The sequence below is a fragment of the Rhinolophus hipposideros genome (genome assembly GCF_964194185.1).
Source record: "Rhinolophus hipposideros genome assembly, chromosome: X".
Taxonomy (NCBI): Eukaryota; Metazoa; Chordata; class Mammalia; order Chiroptera; family Rhinolophidae; genus Rhinolophus; species Rhinolophus hipposideros.
The window spans coordinates 87407144-87428076 of record NC_138046.1 but is presented as its reverse complement, the minus strand read 5'-3'; the positions used below and the strand labels follow the sequence as shown (position 1 = coordinate 87428076).

Sequence of the window (20933 nt, the reverse complement as noted above, 5' to 3'; positions counted from 1 at the left end):
TGTGGAGGGCGCAGCTCAGCTCCAGGTTCACTGGTCGTTGCTAGCTGCAAGTGGCTCAGCCCACCATCCCTTATGAGAGTCGAACAGGCAACCTTGTGGTTGAGAGGACACGCTCCAACCAACTGAGCCATCCGGGAGCTCAGTGGCAGCTCAGCTCAAGGTGCCGTGTTCAATCTTAGTTGCAGGGGGCGCTGCCCACCATCCCTTTTGGGACTCAAGGAATCGAACTGGCAACCTTGTAGTTGAGAGCCCACTGGCCTACGTGGGAATTGAACCGGCAGCCTTCGGAGTTAGGAGCACGGAGGAGCTCCAAACCGCTGAGCCACCGGGCCGGCCCAGTTTTTATTTTAACTTCACCTAAAGTTTTACAAACTCCCTACATGTGCAACTGAGATTCAGAATTAGAAAAGAATTGCATTCTTAGCAGGAGAGAGGTGGAGACCCTCACCTCCAGGGTAACACTCTGTATGTGCCATATGTGAAGGTTCAAGGCCCTAACATACTCAGATCTAAGCTCAAGGGGGCCTTTACAGGTACTTCCCCATAACTCTTTCATCAAGAAATAGGAAAATAGAGATGAAAATCCTACTTACACAAAATCATCTAGGTAAACATGGATATGGAACCTAATGGATTAAGACCACCTCTCCCATATCCACAGTCTGTCCCATGCTGGAATGACAAAGGAGAGGAAAAGAAAAAACACTCATAGCTGATTAACTAATTAAAATAGAGCAACTGTTTTGGCAGGCCAGGACTTCACTGTGGTGAATGTCAAGGAGAAGACAGATATGGGAACATGGAGACCGAATAATCCTGACAGGAAGAACAAAATCATCAGACAGGGAATCCCCCAAAATTCATAGAGAATGAGACTTAAACCCTCAAATAGATGAGCTCAGACGTCTGCAAATGCCCAACCCTAGGAATGGCTTAGGTACATCGTAATGATGGAACTTTCTCTAGAAAGCACCAAAGGCATTCACGGTGACCAAAGTGAATCTTCAGAACTTGAATGCAAAATGAAAATGAGATTCTGTAAAGCTAAACAGAGGGCACGCTACTGCACAGGGATGCCTTGCGAACCCCACCCCCACCCTGGATGTGACCCGGCAGATGTTGACTTCAGTTAGAGAGCCAGGAGGGTCCTGGATATCTGCACGTACTTCCTAATAGTTTATCTGTGCTTGGTCTTCATAAATGGCCACATAAACTTCATGGAACAAAGGACTGAGACCTAACAAGAAAGTTTCCCACATGCTATGAGATCTTGCTTCGCAGTGTCACCCTACTCCCATCAGAGGCTCTGTGGGCCAAGGGAAGCCACACCAACATGGATTGCATAGGGTCCTGATTTCTGTGGCTACCTCATTTTAGCCAAGTTTCTAGATTCATGGATAAATAACTCAGGAAATGAGTTACAGGTGTGGGAGGTGTGGGAGGAGTCTCTTTCAACCATTCTATACTAAATCTGAAATTCTGCAGAAAGGTGTAACCTAATCATATATGTTGTCATCTCCATGGAGAAGAGACTGTCAGCACAAGGGTGGTCACACAGCATCGAAAGAGCAGAGATCCAAAGGGGAACACTTTGCCGATGCTTATCCAACCCTGCCCGAGGGGGTAAAACATTATCTAGTAGATACAAGTATTCTGGTAGCCACAGAAGGACGTTCTATTATGGAGGACAGGAAGAGCTCCCCAGGGTTCTCTATATCCTGGATGAAACAGACTTCAATACCAACATTGGGCAAGTTTTCATTTGTAAAGTGGAGATAATTGAAGCATCTACTTCATAGGCTTATATGAGGAACAAGTTGATACAGGAAAAAGTGCTTAGACTAGTGCCTGGCAGAAGGCAGGCACTCAGTAGGTATCAGTTATTATTTACTAACACTAAAGATTATCTTTGCCCTGATTCTGTATTCAATTAGTAACATCCCAATTATTCATTCTGGCTTTTGCTGGTACCTTATAATACCAGAAGGGAGGTAACATGGAGGTGAACTCCAGAATTCTAGTCAAAATTGCTTTCTAGATCTCCATAGTTAAAAACCAGATCGTGGAACTGTGGGGCTCAATGGTTCTGAGGATCAGGGGGCATTTTTTTATTGTAACTATGCTGAGGACGCTAGTGGAACTTAATGCCTGCGGGTCAGGGATGCTGGCAGCAGTCAGCTCCACACAACAGAAAAGAATGTCCTGCCCAAAATGCCCACAGTGCTTGAAATGATCAACACTGCCCTAGACTGCAATGAATCAATCCGTCAAAGTACTGACCTCTAAGACCTAGGCAGCCAGCTGACCCACCTCCGGACTGCATCTAAATGCAAGGTCCCATAGTTCTCATATTTATCTGCAATTTCATATCTGATCATCAGTTTGTCTGAGGCTTTGAGAGAGCTCCACCAATTAATCCAGATGGTATATGGCAGCAGAAGAGCCCGTGCGGTTTCTGAAATTGGGTCACCGGTTCCAAATAAAATCAGCTCTCAACATCCAGAGAGGGTCAGAGTCTGGTAAACTGGACAGGTCCCTCAAGGAAGAGGTTGTCTAAAACTTACGCAGCACCACAGCAGAGGACTGGACTAGCATACTCACATTGGTGACATCTTCCAGAGCCAATCTCTTTTTGAGTGGTCCCTGAGGTGAAGATGGAGATATCTTTGCTCGGTACTTCTCTCCTCTCTAAAAAAAGTAACAGAGGTAAATGAGTATATGCAATTGTGAACAGTCTTTTCAGGGACTTTGGGTCATCTTTGGGGCTCAGGGGGAAACTCTAGAATCTCCAAGCAACGCAGATGCACATAATAAACCCCAATAAACTACAGCAAAAGGAAATGTTGGCACTCACTGCTGCTTCGAGTCCCTGAAGGAGGTACCACTGATGATGGGGACAAGGTTGTCGGGAGACAAGATGCCGTCTCATGTAGCTCAGTGTGAGCGACATAGCTCCGTGAAGTGACCTTTCCCTCTTACTTCTCTCATATGTACGGTTATCGTATCCAAGAGGAACAACCACCACCGGTACCGTGCCATTCCCAATCATGCCTTTAATATGGATGGTCTCAGGCAAAACAGTTCAATAATTTAAAAAATATTTAAGTGTTTCTTACGTTAAGCAATTAATGTTAAGACATTGCCAATAAGGACAATACGACATGTACCTAGATCTGGGCCTGGATCAGCTCTTTACAAGCCGTTGACCTTAGAAAAGTCAATTAATATCTCGCCTCAATTTTCTTATCAGTAAAATTGGAATGATAACCTACCTTATCTGAGTATGAAATAAGAGAATCCATGTAAAAAAGAAACTCTGTGTAAACTGCAAATGGACAGAACTCTTAGTTGAAAACTGTGCCGTCCGAGGGAGCATTTGAGATCTGGCTTCCTGGCAGATCATCTGTTTGGCTCAAATAAACTCAAATTTTAAAAAAAAGTATATAGTCCGATATAATTTTAAACGTCACAGGGAAAATGTTGTATTTTAAGAAAGCAGTTTGGTACTCCATATGACTCCCTACTTGTTAGTGTACACAAACGAGGGAAGATAGAAGGGAGGAGAGGTGAAGATTTTGGAGCAAAGGGGAGCTTTGTTTCTGGGTATTATTTCTCTGCACATGCTTTGCCCCACGCTCAAATGCGTAAGACCATCTACGGAGACAAAGCTAGAGGAAATCTCACTGAAGGGCTCCCCTACACCTTAACGGTTTTTATTTGGTGAACATTCCCTAAGTGTCCTTTATGAAATGAAAATAAACTCTGCCCTATCTATATCAGAGAGTTGTCATAATGTGAAACAGATGCACTGAGGTCAGACCATTTATTTGCTCTGCTCTCCATCTACACCATGAACGGTTACTACATGACACAGTAAGTGATCGGAAATTTAGAGAATTGGATTCAGAATGCAATAGACCAATCCAGCCCAGTACGGTAATCCTGAGAGAGCTGAGACAATTATTTGTTTTCTAATTGATTAAGCTAAGAAATAAGTAAAGTATGAGTCTTTTGTGTAGTTCATAATAAATAATCCTAGTGGAAGTAATTAAGAAAAAGAAAATGTTATTTTCTCACAAATTCGCTAAGAAATAAACTGTCGATGTGTTACCTAATTCCTCCTTAATATGACCAATAGAAATAATCAGCACCAAATAAAATTTACAGTGGAAACTGAACGCACAAAATTTAGACTTATAAAATGTGCCCCAAGAAAGCTGGAATTTGAAAAATAACTACCATGCATACAAAAACACTTACAATGGTAGAATTCTAATCAGAACATTTGATATGGACAAAAATCTGATCAATGTATCAAAACTTTCTTGCCAATTTATATAGAAAAAAACAACAACATTTGGCCCCTCCATGAAAACCATTTTAGTAAAACAAAAATGAAATGATTAGTAATATTTGTACTGAGAGGAAACTAATCAAGGAAATTAAATTGGTGTCATGATATTTGTTCCGGCAAATAGTTTCTTAATGGTAATTCACTAGTGTTAGTAAAATTCTGATTACAATATGTATGATGATGAACAAAGATACAACATTTCAGTAATCAGAATGACTATGTCAAACTATTCACAAGGTCCAAACAGCAGAGCCAAACGGACTCATTCTTTAAATTAAATAGCTGCAAAAAGCATAACACATTTGTTGACCTCATCTTCATACTTTCCCCAGGATGGATCAAGCATCCTCCGGGCAAAGTGCTTTGAGCCTCTGAGAGAAAGTAAGAGTATAAATGTCATCGTGAATGTGATCATTAACAAGAGTGTTGTTTGCTTTTGCAGACTGTGGAGGGCGGCCTTCATTTCAGCCAAGCATTTATGAGAAAGAAGAGTTCACACTTTCTCCCCCAAATTCTAATTTGCTGGTGTCCAACTACAAAAGCTCCCACTCCTTCCCTCCTTCTCAGATTAAACCACCCATATTCTGAAAGATTTAAGGGTGAGGGTAGGGACTGAGCCAACACAGGAAGAAGCTACCCGAGATGCTGCTGTTGGGAGAGGCAGCTTGCTCTAACCTTTTCAGATTGGCCATGATAACTGGGTACAATTTTGCTGGACCGAGACTTCTTTGTCTCACGTTTCGAACTTCGAGGTGGTAGTGGCAACGACATCTCTGACAGATTCAGCAGAGTCTATCCAAGGTAGAGCTGCAATCAGAAAGGGACTCTTTAAAACACCCTTCACCAGAAACATCACAGAATTCTCTGCAAACTCTTAAAAAAAAAAAAAAAAAAACCTCCAGTCTCTCTATAGCACCCCTAGGAGAAAACAGACTTTGAGTTAGGCAGGTCTGGGTTCAAATCTTGGTTCTACCACAATTAACCTTGGGCAAGTGACTGAAACTCCCTGGGTTTCAGTTTTCTCTTCTATAAAATGGAGAAAAGTATAGCTACCTCTGGAGGGTTCTGTTCAAATTAAATGAGATACTCTATGTACAAAGCCCAGCACAGCACCTGCCATCTTCCGTGGGCACTGGAACTACGGCCTAGCCCTTACTTTAGGCCTAGGAACATTGGGGGCAACTTACATGAGAGTTTTACACTGAAAACAATCAATAACACGACAGATAATACAGTATGGAAGCTAGCTGGTAGGATTAATTGTTCTTTAAAAGGCATGGGGTCCTGGCCACAGCGATTATAGCGATGCTACAGAGAAGACACAAGAATGCACTGCACACACACATAGGCACAATAGGTCAGAGAGAATTCAAAGGCTGCATTCAATCCGAAGAAACTGTAATCCAGTTCTAGACACCTGGTAGGGAATAAAATCAAAAGATGAGATAACAGCAGAAGGAACTAACTTATTGAAAATCACAAGTCATTACAACCCTTGGGAGAATCCTACCTTCTTCAGTACAGGACCCCATTCTGTGTTTCTTAAGGTTCTTTTAGTTTGAGTCCTCAATAGTTAGGACACACTTATGTGTCTTACAAGCAAATACGTTATCAGGAGGAATCATTTTTTCTGCATACACTAGAGACCCTTCCCACTCAGATACAACTGCCCTTCCAACCTCACCCACATTCAATTTCCAAGTTCAACTGCATTCCATTAAGAGAGACCCCTAAAGGCAATGCAACAAATGTACCAGTATTCACCAGATACTTCAGGCAGCGGAGATACAAACACAAATAAATCATGGGTCTTATCCTAGAAGTATTCACATGCACAGCTCTAACTCTAACATTAAAATGTGACAAATGACTTAACAAAGTACCATAGAAACACAATGGAAAGTCAGTAACCTTGTGGGGGTAGGGAGGAGGGGCGGAGCAAAGCTCCACAGAGGAGTTCATATTCCTTCCATCTGGACTTAAATGACAAAGCCATTCCCAAGCAGACTGAGGGGCTTTTCAGGCAAAGAAAGCCTAAGCCCAGGCAGAGGCTTGAACATGCAGAGCACAGCAGGTTCAGGGATGCCCAATGTCCAGGTTGTCTGGAGTGCGGAGTATAAAGAACTTATCACTCTCACCGAGGAGTTAGAAAGGGGCTAAAAGCTAGGTTGCGGCTAAGCGGCTGTTAAGAAAGAAAAGCAGAGTAGACTACAGCTTGAGAAGGTTTAAGAAAGGAGAGAGGCTGATTTGGGTTTTGCTTTGGATGGAGAAGTAGTAAACATTTTGTCGCTGAGTAAAAGTCAGTACAAGTATGTGCCTTCATATTTATTACCTGCTGATCCTCACAACAAAAATGTTTCCAACTGACGTACTACACAGGACAAACTACTAAGCAGCATTGATCACACAACTCTTTTCAGGGCTCTTTCTAAAATGCCATGAAGTCTCTCCCATCGCACTCAAAAACACTCCACAACAGTCCATGGTCTAAAGTGAAAGGCCATAGTGTGGTAGTGTGAGGAGGTAGAATGAGCACAGGCTTTTTTTACAGAAGCATCTGGGCTTCTAAATCAGCCAAATTAGCATCTTTGAGCACCAGGTTTCTCTTTAGCCAAAGAGCTATGCCACCTCTCACTTGCACAGGCATCCTGTGGCTCAAATGTAAATTTGCATGCCAAAGACCAAGCACAGTAGGCACGCTGAATAAATGGTGGGTCTTACTCACCTTCCCTTCCCCCAAATCCAAACCTGTTTTCAAAATCATCCTTCAAAATTCAGCCAAACAGCAATAAAGCCACATTGGGTGCACCTGCCCTTAACAGCACTGTATGAAAACCACTTATTCCACTGTTATTATTCACACCTCAAACAATTTTTTTAATGGATGACCAAAGACTCGTGTTCTAAAAACTTTATCTTTCCCAGAGAAATTAAAAATCGGACTGGAGCAAAAGAGGCTAAAAAACTTTCGGCTGAAAGATGTCACAGGTTAATTAAACCTCAGAGAAAATAAGGTTATTCACACTGTGGACAAATAAAAGGGGGTTCTATGGAAAGTAACCTCACAGGATGATCTGCTTATAAATTACTAACTGGATAGGTCATGGTGGGTAGTCAAACCCCAGGCTTGTAACTTCTTTAGGGAAAGGTTTTAAGCCAGCCCTGTCCATTGTTCTTGTGCATTTAGGTTAACACACACCTTTGAAGTGCCAGAATAACCCTCCAAAGGGTTATTAACCCTCAAGAGCATATAATACTTGTTAACTATCCCGTGACCCAATCCCCTCCTTGCTTTCTCCAATCTTCCTTATGTCCCCCTCCTTAATTTGAAATGCATAAAAGAAGCTGCAAAATTCTTCTCCGGAGCGTTTGAAATCTTGCTATCCGCATATGTTTGGCTCAAAGAACCTCTTATAAAAATTATTAAAATTCTCCACAGGTTTGGACGTTTCTTACGTCGACAACATGATGGTCATATACGACTTTCACTATCCTGAACAATAATCACTTGCTTTGGGAGACACACACACACACACACACTGACTTAAGGAAATAATTTCCCTGCCGCTGGGATGGAGACGGGATTGGCACCACCAAACCAAAAACAAGCTTTCATAAAGACACTCGCTGCAGAACACTCTCGACTTCTACCACCTACAAAACGCCACGCCTTGCCTAAACAAGAAATTTAGAATCCTTTCCATTTTCCAGACTTGCCACCGTCTCCCCTACATGCGCACTAAGGGCTGAACACCCCCATTGGGCGTCCCAGGGCAGTGCTGAAACCCACACAGGGGAAAGCTGGCTCTTTTAGAAGCCCAACTGTTCAGACTCCAAAACTGTAGATCAAGACGATCTATAGGAAACAGCAGCAATTTCATGTTATACACAAAGGCAGGTTACAGACAGCGAAACACTGGCGAGAGAAAACAGCATGGTGTCAATAAAAGCAGCACTGGGCTGGCAAGGATGCCTAGGGTTTAGTTCCGACCCTGCCCCCAGCTGGCTGGGTGACACTGGGAAATCCCTTCTTTCTTTCTATGCTTCCTTTCCCCACCTAATAAAATGAGGCAATGGGACCGGAGCCCCCGCTATTCAAACCGTGTGGTAAATGGACGGGCAACAAAGCATCACGTGGGAGCTTTTAGCAATTTAAAGTCTTGGGCCCAGGTAGTAGGCCTTATCAAACAGGAACATGCAAATTAACAATATCCCCGGGTGAGATGTATGCACTTTAAAGTTTAAGAAGCAGTATTGTAGGGTCCCTTCAACCTCTGACCTTCTAGGATTCTAATCACATAGCAGAGACCAGTGGGCTAGCCGGAGCGGAAGGGATCGGAGGCGGGGGATAGAAGAGAAAAGGGATAACAAGCGAGAAAAGACTCGTTTTCATCCTCCTTCGTATCCTTCAACCTGTAGCTCAGAATATGCCTCAGCGTTCTCTGACTTACATACGTCTTGTGGAGGAAATCGATCCTGCACACTTTCACTTGTATAAAGCCGTTTTGTACGTGGACTGATTCAGGCATGCGTACTGGACGCTCCATCTAAAAGCCTGTGGGACCCAGCCTCATTTCCTTTGCCATCTCACCCTCTAACACACACTCCCTGCCCAACTGCTTACAGGGCTCTCTCCACAGACTTCTCACGGACAGAAGAACAAAACAAAGGTTTCCTGACAGGGACGCCGGCGAAACCGGCCAGGAGAAGACATCGTGTTACAACGGGCTGGAGTGACGCCCAACGACCGACCCGCGTGCGACAGAGCCAGACATTCGAGCGGGCAGTACAAGCCCAAAGGCGCCTACCTCACACCGAGATTAAGGGCGGAACAGGAAAGACCACGCACACACTCCTAGACCGGGAGAAGCCCCTGCAAGTGATCGGAGCTCCGCGTCGCACCGACCCGTGTTGGTCTCAACCTGACTCCAGAAGAAGCGCAGTGGTGATTGGCCAGCAGGGGCCAATCAGCGTGCAAGGGGGGGGGCTGGGCGGGGCTTTTTAATGGAACTCCGGGGCTACCGGGCTTTGCATGGGGCGCGGTTTCCACTGGCTGGACTAGGCAGGTTTAACCAGCGAAAGTACTGGGTCTCTTTAAAGAGGCATTTTCATTTAAATAACTGCTGGAGGAAGGGAGGAGAGCGGCGGTGTAAAGTAGGCTCAACCTAGTTAAAACATTACTATTAATAACGCTTTGTAGAATCAAACGTTAACTTCTGCCGGCTTCACAAATGGCCTTGTGATGGGGAGCAGAGCAGAAATTACTGCCCCCTATTTTATGGATAAGTACCAAGTGCAGAGAGCTAATAATAGTACCTGTTATTAATTCAGCACTAGCTCTGTACTCATTGTTATATTTTTTTATTATTTTAAACCCTGTCCGAAAAGATAGGTACTTTTATTATTGCCATTTTACAGATAAAATTGTAGTTTGTGAGTTGCCCCGTATCACAAAACTGCATTGTGGCACAGCAGGTACTACAACCCAGATATTCTCATTTACTCCATTCATACATTAATTTATCCATTCAACAAATATCTGTTGAGCACCTGCTTTGTTCCAGGAACGAGAAAATATACGTAAGTAATTGACAAAACACTAAAAGAATACTTAGCCCTGTGCTGTCCTCTGAGGAGGCAAAGAGAAAATGGAGATTCCAGGAATAAAATGTAGGACTTCCCAAATATAGGGCAGATACTCTACCACTACATTTTATCCCTACCTTTATTATTAGCCCATTCTCCTTTTAGTATCTCATAGCTTCTACTTTAAAAGTGAAATATTCACATAACCCCAGGCCCTCTTCTCTTTTTAATCTCCCTAGGTTATCTCATCCAGATTCATAAATTCAACATATTCACGACCCTTACCAAACCTGATCCTTCCTCCAATGCCCCCAGTTTTAGGAACTGGTACCACATCAAGCCTGTTAATCAAGCCAGAAACCTGGTATCATCCTTGATTCAAACTCTTTTTCATCACCTTACTCTCCCATATCCAATCCTTCAGCAAGTTCTGTTGATTCTACCTCAAAAATATAGCTTATATCCATCCACTTCTCTCCATCTCCACTGCCACCATAATCTCTCATTTGAACTACTTTCAAGAGCCTCCAAGCTGCTCTTCCCTTTCCAATCTTGCCCTTCTCTAATACAAATACGACATGACAACAAAATCAATCTTTTTTAAAAAGAAAAATCATATCCTGTCCCTCTCCTGCTTCAGTGGTTTCCCACAGAATTTAAGATAAAATCCAAACTCCTTAATCTGGTCTAAAAGTCCCACCTATCTCATCAACCTCATCTCATACCTCTCTTTCTCATTTATTCCATTGCAACCATAGTGGTCTTCTTTCAAAGCTTTGAATATACCAAAATCCCTCTCCTCAGGATCTTTGCACATGCTGTTTTCGCTGTCTGGAATATTCTTACCTCCACTCGTTAAATTACTTGTTTTTTCTCATGCTTCAAGTCTCAGCTTAAATGTCCCCTCTTCAGAGAGGCCTTTTCTGACCATGTTAACTAAGGTAAAATTCTCTCCCCTCCCTTGTACTCTATCTCAGCCCCTTACATTTCTTTTAGAGTAATTGTTGCTATTGGTAATTTTTTCACCCATATCCTCACTCAAGAATGCAAGGTCTATAGCTACAAGGACCATATCTCTTGTGCTCTATCTATCTCCAGTGATTAGCATTAATAATAGTTCACATTTATCAATTGCTTACTATATGTTTTACGCTGTTCTGACACTCACAACAATACAATGCGGTGTTAATATCCCCATTTTTCAGAAGAGGAACTTGAAATACAGAGAAGTTAAGTAACTTGCCCAAGATCACACAGCGACTAAATTAGTGGACTGGGATTTAAACCCAAGCAGTCTGATTACAGAGACCAAACACATAAGCATTACCCGATACGAGCCTACTTGACAGATGACTGAAAAATGTCTGTTAACTAAGTCAATGAGTATCTTCCTTTAAAGATCATAACTGTGGATAAGTGTCCCACCGAGATGCACTATAAAGGAAATACAGTATTAACACAAGTCACTATATGTCTTCTTTAATCAAGAGGAAAAAAGGTCCATCTACCAAAACAACAGCAACACAAAAATCACAAAACGAGCAATTTCATTTTTCCTGGTATGGTGATCATTTCATAATATATACCAATATTGAGTAATTATGTTGTACACTTGAAACCAATACAATGTTGTATGTCAGCTATACCTCAATTTTTAAAGAGTGATTGAGTAAAAGTTGTGATTCTTCCAAAAAACTTTTTTTTCCCTAGAGAGATGTACTTTATTTTATTTTATTTTTTTATTAGATTAAGGAAATAATTTGCCTCTCTTTTTTCAAATTTTTTTTTTATTGGGGAACATTGGGAAACAGTGTGTTTCTCCAGCACCCATCAGCTCCAAGTCGTTGTCCTTCAAACTAGTTGTGGAGGGCACAGCTCAGCTCCAAGTCTAGTCGCCATTTTCAATCTTAGTTGCAGGGGGCGCAGCCCACCATCCCATGTGGGAATCGAACCCGCAACCCTGTTGTTCACAGCTCACACTCTAACCAAGGAAACCATCCGGCTGCCCCCCAAATTTCTGAATTTGTTTTTTTCTCAACTTTCACACCTCCAATTAACTTCACCTTTCCTTTGGGTAGACTCAGAGAGAAAACTGAGAAAAGAGGAGACAGCCCTTCGACTCTACCATTTTCGTATATTTCCCTCCTTCCAGGCATACAACATTCTCATAAACTCTCCTATCTCCTCCTTTCTACATCCCCGTGTTAAAACCTGATAGAAAAGATCTGCTATGAGCTACCTCACTTTTACATGAAAATGTACTCGCGATGGATCCAAGAGTTAATTGTGAAAATGAAACCATGGAAACACTAGACAAAATATAAAAGAATATTTTTATAATCTTGCAGAAGGAAAAATTTGATCTAAACGGAACAAAAAGATCTAGATACAACAAAAGGATCAATAACTTTTAGTGGCTAAAATTTTTAAATTTTTGTTTGGAAAAACAGAAAACAAAAACAAGGTTAAGAAACCTAACAACAAACTGGAAAAAAAAATGGCAACACAAATGACAAGAAAAAGATGAATCTCCCAATGAAAAAAATAAATTTAAAAGAAAACTGGCAAAAAAAATGAATAGGAAGAGAAGAAATACAAATGGTCAATAAACGTGAAAATATGATCAATTTCACTAAAAATAAATGCAGATTAAAATAGCAATGCATTTTTTGTTTGTTTAGCACATTGGCATAGGTTTAATAGATTAATAATAACTTCTGCTGATGAGGGGGTGGGTAAACAAGCACTTTTATTCACTGTTGGTAGAAGTAAAAGCTGCCATAAACTTTAGGAGGGTTATTTGAAAATACCCGCTTAATTTTAAAACCATTTTACCCACAGGTTCTACTTCTGGTAATCTTACCTACAAAAATCCTTATTCCAAGAAATAAGACTGAAAATTCCGCAAATTTGATACAGAAGCTTACAGATTCAAGAAGCTAGCCAAACCCCAAACAGGATAAACCCAAAGAAATTCAAACAAAGACACCTCATAATCAAACTTCTGAAAGATAAAGACAAAGAAAAAAATCCTTGAAACCAGCAAGAGAGAAATGACACCTTTCTAATAGGGGCTTTTTTTTGTTTTAAATGACAATGGATTTCTCATCAGAAACCATGCATGCCAGAAAGAGGTGACACAATATTTTCCAAGTACTAAAAGAAAAGAACTTTCATCTCAGAATTCTACATCCAAGGAAAATATCCTTCAGGCGTAATGGGGAAATCAAGTCATTCTTGGATGCCCCCTTTCAAAGAATAGAAAGATCACAAAGTAAAAAAAAACAGATATTGACAGGAGGAATCTTGTAACATCAGGAAGGAACAACAGTGGAAAGTGCAAAAATATAGGTAGATACAATAGAATCCTTCTGATACTGTTTTCTGAATTATGTTTGATAGTATTAACAAAAATTATAGCACTGTCTGATGTGGTTCTCAATGTATGTAGAGGAAATGTTTAAAACAATAATATAGATGGGGAAGGGTAAAGGGAGGAAAGGTTTATACCCCTCGTTCAAACTGGCAAAATGTTAACTCCAACACGCTGTGGTAAGTTGTGTATATATAATGTAATACCTCAAAAATGCACTAATAAAGCTATACAAAGAGATGCACTCAAAAACACTATCGATACATCAAAATGGAATTCAAACAAATCTTCAAGTAACTGACTGGAAGGCAGGAAAAAGAAAACATAAATGAGAAACAGGGAATACTCAGAAAACAAAAAGTAAAATGATGACCTTAAGCCCCAACAGATCAAAAATCACATTAAATATAGTTTAAGTAGAAGAATTAAAAGACAGAGATTGGCAGAGTGGATTTAAAAAACATGATGCAACAATATGCTGTGAACGAGAAACCCATTTCAAATATAATGATATAAGGAAGCTGAAAATTAAAAAGTGGAAAAAGATATACCATACATACATTAATTTTTTAAAAAGCAGGAATATTAATATCAGACAAAGTAAACTTCAGAGTAAAGTGAATTACCAAGGACAGAGAGGAGTATTACATTACGATAAAAGGGTGAATCCACCAAGAAGACACAGCAATCCTGAATGTGTATGCATTAACCAAAAGGGCTGGAAAATACATGAAACAAAATATGATAGAACTAAAAGGAGAAATAAACAAATCCATCATTCATAGTTGGAGACTTTAATACTTCATCTCAATAACTGATAGAACAACTGGATAATGCCCATCGGTAGATGACTGGATTAAGAAGCTGTGGTACATTTATACAATGGAGTATTACACAGCCATAAAGAAGAAAGAAATCTTATCATTTGCAACAACATGGATGGATCTAGAGAACATTATGTTAAATGAAATAAGTCAGAAAGAGAAAGACAAGTACCATATGATCTCACTTATATGCGGAATGTAAAGAAAAGAATATGTGAATGAACTAATCAGAAACAGTTTTGGGGACACAACCGAGAGTTGTTAGATGGCGGGGGGGGGGGGGGGGGGGGGTTAAGGGGAAAGGTGAAGGGATTAGGAAGCAGCTGGTAACCACAAGATGGCCTCAGGGTTTTTTGAAAATTAATTTGGGGAACGTATTCAATAATGTTGTAAAGGTTTTGTTGGGTATCCGATGGACATGCGTACTATTTGGGAGACCACCTCAGGGATACTGTGGATGCCTGGTCATGGCATTGTACACCAGAAACTAAACATTAATGAATGCCAACTATAATTTTATATATATAATGTGATGGCTCGGTGTGAGGTCGGAGGGATAGTGGATGGGGGGAGGGGGATTCACAGTGTGAAGGATATAAATGATGAACGTCTAAGTATTACCTTGTGTTGTACACCTGAAACTAATAAATTAAAAAAAAATTGGCAAGGAATAGAATTCAACACCACCATCAACAAACAGAATTTAATGGACATTTATAGAGCACCCCACCCAAATAACAGCAGAATACACATACCTTTCAAGCTCCCATGGAACATTTACCAAAATAGACCATACCCTCAATCATAAAACAAACCAGCAAATATAAAAGAACCGAAATAATAACTGAGTGTGTCCTCTGACCACAATGGAATCAATAACAAAAACAGGAAAATACCCAAACTCTTGGAAACTGAACAATATTGCACTAACCGCTTACATTAGAAAAGAGGAGGCGTGGCCGGCCGGCGGGGGGCGGGGGGCTGGGCGACCGCGGGCGCGGGGTCCCGGGCGCACCGCTCCCGGGAGGGTCCTGGCGGAGGCCCCGGCGGGAAGGCGCGGGCTCCGGGAGAGGCGGGTGGGAATCGCCCAGCGAAAGGAGGGGAAACAGCGCATTTCGGTCGCCGAGCGCGGCAGGCGCGGGCGCGCGGAGCTAATTGAGACTCTAATCCTCTGCCCCGCGGCGCAGCCGAGCCCCGAGCCAGGAGTCGCCGCGCGCTCCCGCTCGCGCTCGCCGCGCTGGGTAATTTGGAGCGGAATCGTTGCCCTTTGCGTCCGGGCTCGGCCGCCACGGGGCAGGGGCCACGCACTGGGGTAGGGAGCTGGTTTTCTCGCCAGCAATCCGGGAAGGCGGCTGGAGAGAGAGGAGGGAGGAGAGGGGGTGGGAGCCGCGGGAGGGCAGCGGGAGAGCGGCGCGAAGAGGAGGAGGCGGCGGCGGCGGCCGCGAGGAGGGGAGGAGGAGAGGGGAGGGCGGGGAGGGGAGGCCCCGGCGCGCCGCGCCGTGAGGGGCTGCGCGAAGCGGGGGCCGGGGCGGGAGGGGTGGGTGGGGGGGAGGGTTGGGGGCGAAAAAAAAAAAAAAAAAAGAAAAGAGGAAAATTCTGAAAATCAATTATCTAAGCTTCACCTCAAGACTAGAAAAAGAAGAACAAAATAAATCGAAGGCAAACATAAGGTAGGAAATAATCAATATAAAACATAAATTGATGAAATTGAAAACAGAAAAACCAATAGTAGAAATCAATGAAACAAAAAGCTGTTCTTTGAAAACATCAATAAAATTGACAAACATCTAGCAAGACTAACAAAGAAAAAAGACAAAAATTAGCAATACCAGAAATGAAGCAAAGGATATCACTACAGACCCTAATGACATCAAAAGAATACTAAGGGAATACATATAAATTTGACAATTTAATTGAAATGGACAAAGTCCTTGGAAATCACAAACTACCACAATAACCCAATATTTAATACCTAATTGGAATAGTTCCATTTTTCTAAAGAAATTCAATTTGTAATTTTAAAATTCTTAAAAAGAATAGAAGTCTGGACCCAGATAATTTCACTGGACCTGGAGAATTAAACCAAATGTTTAAAGCATAATTAACAAAATTCTACACCATCTCTTCCAGAAAATAGAATAGGTGGGAACACTTCCCAACTCATATGAGAACACTTTTAGCATGATAGCAAAATCACAGAAAGACAGTACAAAAGAAAGTACAAAAAAGAAAACTATAGACCAATATCCCTCATGAAAATAGATGCATAATATTTAGCAAGATATTAGCAAGCAGAATTTAGCAATATATCAAAAGTATTATATACCATGACCATGTGGGGTTTATTCTAGGGATGCAAGGCTGGTTCAGAAAAAAAATCAATCCATGTAATCTACCATATTAATAGGCTAAGGAATACACACACACACACACACACAGAGAGAGAGAGAGAGAGAGAGAGAGAAAGCTATTAGTGCTAATAACCAAGCTCAAGGGTGCAGAACACAAGATCAATCAATATACAAAACTCCGTTGTATTTCCATACTCTTTCAAGGAACAATGTGAAAATAAAAGACAATTTTACTTACAATAGCATCAAAAAGAATACTTAGAAAATAAATTTAACAAAAGAAGTATAAGATTTGTACTCTGAAAACTACAAAACATCACTGAGAGAAGTTAAAGACCTAAGCAAATGTAAAGACATCCTATGTTCATCGACTGAAATACTTAATATTGTCAAGATGGCAATCCTCCTCAAATTGATCTACAGAATCAACGTAATCCCTATCAAAATCTGTGTAGAAAACAGTTAAGATAGCAGGCGTGAGAATGCTGTAATTCGAAAATCCTGCTGGCAAAGTTGGCTCTTGCCCAGGATTTGGGAACTTGGATTTGGGTAGCGTTCCCACCACACTAACTGATGAGACTAGCTTAGAGTACCTTAACTGTTTGTGCAAACAATATGATTTATGGGGAACAACAACTTTCCTCCTGGGGCTCTGGAGTTTTGTAAGTGCTAGGCAGAAGACCAGCCTCCAATAAAAGCCCTTAACACTGAGTCTCTAATGAGCTTCCCTCATAAGTAGCATTTCACATACGTTATCGCCACTCTTTACTGGAAAAAGATATGCTAAGTGAAAGAAATCAGTCACAAAAGACTACATATTGTATGATTCCATTTATATTAAATGTCCAGAATAGACAAATCTATAGAGACATAAAGGGGATTGGTGGTTGCCTAAGGCTGGGGAGGTATAGGGCTGAGGGAGCTGGGGTGTGATATAGCTAACGGGTATGAGGTTTCTTCTTCTGGTGATGAAAATGTTCTAAAGTTAATTATGGTGATGGTTGCACAACTCTGTGAATATACTAAAAATCACTGAATTGTGCACTTTACATGAGTGAACTAGACGGTATTTGAATTATATTTCAATAAAGCTGTTATAAAAAATAACAGTGGCTAATAAAATATATTGGTTCTTTAAAAAAATTCTGTTGAAGAGTGGCAAGGAACGATTCCGTGGAACCAGTTAGGAAGTTACTGCAATAAGCCAGGCAGTTTGGACAAGGGGGTCCGATGTTCTCAGCCATAGCCAAGCACTTCTATATGGTTCTGGGCATAGAGATTCTTAAACAACCATTACCACTAATTTTCTTTCTTGTTTAAAAATTGAGATATAATCGACATATAACATTATATTAGTTTCTGATGTACAAACTCGCAATTATATAAATAACCTTAAGCACTTACTAATATATATAAACCTAGTGCTATCCTTTGCAGGGTAAATGAAAATAAGGAAAACATAGTCATTCTCCTCAAGCATTTCTGTACTTGGAAAAATAAAACTCATAATGAAATAACTACAACCAAGGCAGAATAAGTGCCAAAAAAGGTGAATATACAACTGCTAAGGCTTTCAAAGGACACATGTTGTTCAGCATGCTATTACTGCCAACATAATTACTGTTATTATAATCACCCCGTTATCACCAAGAGTGATTACTGAGTGTCTCAGTACATGAGCCACTCTTACGGTCTATACAGAGAGTTGGATAATCACTTCTCCCTTAGAACTTATCATCTTTATAATGAGGCTATTAAGGAAAGATTATTATATTACTAAGTATAATGTTATATTACCTACGTTATAAATATAATACTAAATATTAAGTCAATAAGTATAACATACACGAAAATGCAGTTTGTAGGATGGGAAGTGATTCTATCAGGGCGGAATCAACGATTTCCCTTTTAATCTGAGGAAGGCTTTAGCAAAATGGGCTTTTGTATGGGGTAATCTTGTACTGTGTGGGAATACTTCGTCCAAGTAGCGGCGCCCCCTACTGGCCACATGAACTCATTACCCGCATTTACCATCTTGCTTTGAGAGCAACAGGCACAGAAGGGCTAAGTCTGAAATCCCCACGGGGCAACTACATGACAAAGCTGAAGACTGGGCCAGTCTTCATCCCATTTTAATGTCCCTGAAACCAGGGGGGGATCCTTAAGGGTGTGTGTTGGGGGGAGGATGCCTATAAGTTCTGTGAGGGAACCTGAAGGGGTTCGTGCTTCCAGAACCCCTTCCTCTCCTTCATGGTCCTTTTAAAACACACACACACACACACACACACACACACACACACACACACACACATTCATTCACATATAAAGGAGGGAAAGAGAAAACCTTTATCACCAATACCATATTTAAGCACTTTTTCTCAGATGTTGGAGACAAGTTTGTTGGTTTGACAGGAAACAAAAAATTCTGATTTAACAACTTAGTTCCCTTAGCCACATCTCCAGCCCTGACATAGAATAGATTTACATATTTACATATGTAAGGCAAAAGGCTCTTTTAATACCCAGAAAAAGAAATTACACCTTTAACAAGCCATACAAGGTTTGGAACTAAAGGTACGCATGGGAAAGGCGCTCCCCACCAATCAGAAACCGAAACAAGACAAATCAAAACAAAACAAAACGAAAAAAACAGATGAGGGACAGAGGGACAGGGGACTAACCGCCTCAGAACAGCCGCCTCAGAACAGCCGCCTCAGAACAGCCGCCTCAAAATAATCGCCTCCAGTAAAAGCCTCCTCAGGCAAACGGATCGCGGTGGAGACTGACCGACCCTACCATTCTCACCAGCAGGGGGAGATAACCGACCAACACTTTTCAGTCAGACTTGAAACCACCAGATGGGGCCAAAAGATCAGACTAGGGACCCTTTATACTACCACCACCATCCCCTCAGGGAATTTCTCTTCTGTATTTTGGACATTAGAGAAAGAAAAGGGTGCTAATCTCTGCACACATACACATACACCCACCTCCACGATGATGGAAGTGGCTAGCGCCGGATCTGCTAACCCACCAGTTAAATGGCTTCTCTGAGCACCAGCTAGCTACCCATTAATAAAGTCAGGGTTAAAATAGTACCCATTCCATAGGCTGCGTGAGAATTAAATAATGTTTGAAAACACAATAACAGGCAAATTTTCAGATCTGCAGAAAATCTGGGACGGTGCCCAACTATCGGTTTTGATAAGCCCCCGGATGATTCTAAGGCACGCTAAAGTGTGAGAATTATTGCTCTAAGAAGAAGGCCGCCCACTCAAGTAGCTAACCAAGTTTTTTGCCATTATGACAGATTCCAAGACACCATGGCTTCTGAATTACGTTTTCTGCCTGAAATTCTAAAACCATTTGTTTCTTGAACCCAGCTGTGTGCCCGGTATCGCTGTGGATACAATGTGACAGAACCTGCCCCCCAGACTTCAGCGTAGGAGATCCAGGAGTAGGAAAAGTTAATTAATTCTACAAGGCCAGATCTACAGTTGTAAACTTCAGATAAATTATACAGACAATAAGCAAATGTTCTAGGAAATAAGAGGAGGGAGATTTCACAATTGTAAGAGAGAAGAACCTGACCAGAAATGGCCATTGACAAGTCAACCCTCTACCCATCCCCGCCAAAAATAGCTCTAAGTCATTTTCTACAGTAAGGCAATAGAACAGACCTTACTTGCCTAATTAAGTCCCTACCTGAAAGGAAACCCTCAACATATCTAAGAGTCTGCTTTCCTCTAACAGCTGCCCTCTGAAGAAAAAATAATGAGAATGTTTATAACTTCTGAAAGTCCTTTATTTTCTCCCTCCACTGCTTCAATCACTCATAGGAAAGGACGGATAGGTATGCACAGTACAGACATAATGAGACTGGTTAGTTAGTATGTTTCTAGGTAGACAGGGCTTCCCTGGTGGAATAAACAAAAAAGCAGCCATACCCTAAAACTCCGGGTCCTGGAATGTCTCCTTCACTCCAGGACGGAGACATGACAATATACCTTGAGGTTAATAAACAATCTCAAATCCTTTCAAGCCCGAAAAAGGAGCAGATATGATAGATAGGAAAGGGTTAGTTTGTTAATCCCTTCAGGATGAGCAAACAGGACAAACCTAATAGATGAATTCCATTGGAAGGCTCCAGCCCCCTTCCCGAAGCAGGCAGGGGAAAGTATAAAAGTAAAAGCCTTTGCCTTAGCTGGTGGGCTTCCCAGTTTAGGGTAACCGCTCCCGCTTGGGAGCTGCACCCACTTCTTCTGTTTCTAATGAACTGTCTTCCTCCACAACCTTTTGCCTCTCCCTGGTCCGTGTGTCCATTCTTCGGCTTCACGAGGCAGGATCTCGGGCCACACCCAGAAACTGCTAGCAGATCCAACATCGGTTACGTGATTTGGGGACTCACAGGAAAATATTCCTCCTTCAGAAGTGCTCATCGCTTG

At 41.5% G+C, this 20933-nt stretch overlaps 1 protein-coding gene across 4 annotated transcripts in view; it reads right to left on the bottom strand.

The window, feature by feature from the left end:
- Window positions 1-19244, bottom strand: part of LOC308495490 (G2/mitotic-specific cyclin-B3-like) — a 55228-nt gene extending 35984 nt beyond the window's left edge. For 3 of the 4 annotated variants that reach the window (XM_081043832.1, XM_081043834.1, XM_081043835.1), the window contains exons 1-3: window positions 9163-9289; window positions 5030-5161; window positions 2602-2688 (exon numbers count right to left, since the gene is read on the bottom strand). In XM_081043832.1, coding sequence (XP_080899958.1) covers window positions 2602-2688; window positions 5030-5125 — 183 coding nt within the window. In that variant the 5' untranslated portion in view covers window positions 5126-5161; window positions 9163-9289. Of the gene's footprint in view, window positions 1-2601; window positions 2689-5029; window positions 5162-9162; window positions 9290-19169 lie in introns of those variants that run through there. The other variant, XM_081043833.1, reaches the window with a different exon arrangement.
- Between the last annotated feature and the right edge of the window lie 1689 nt (window positions 19245-20933).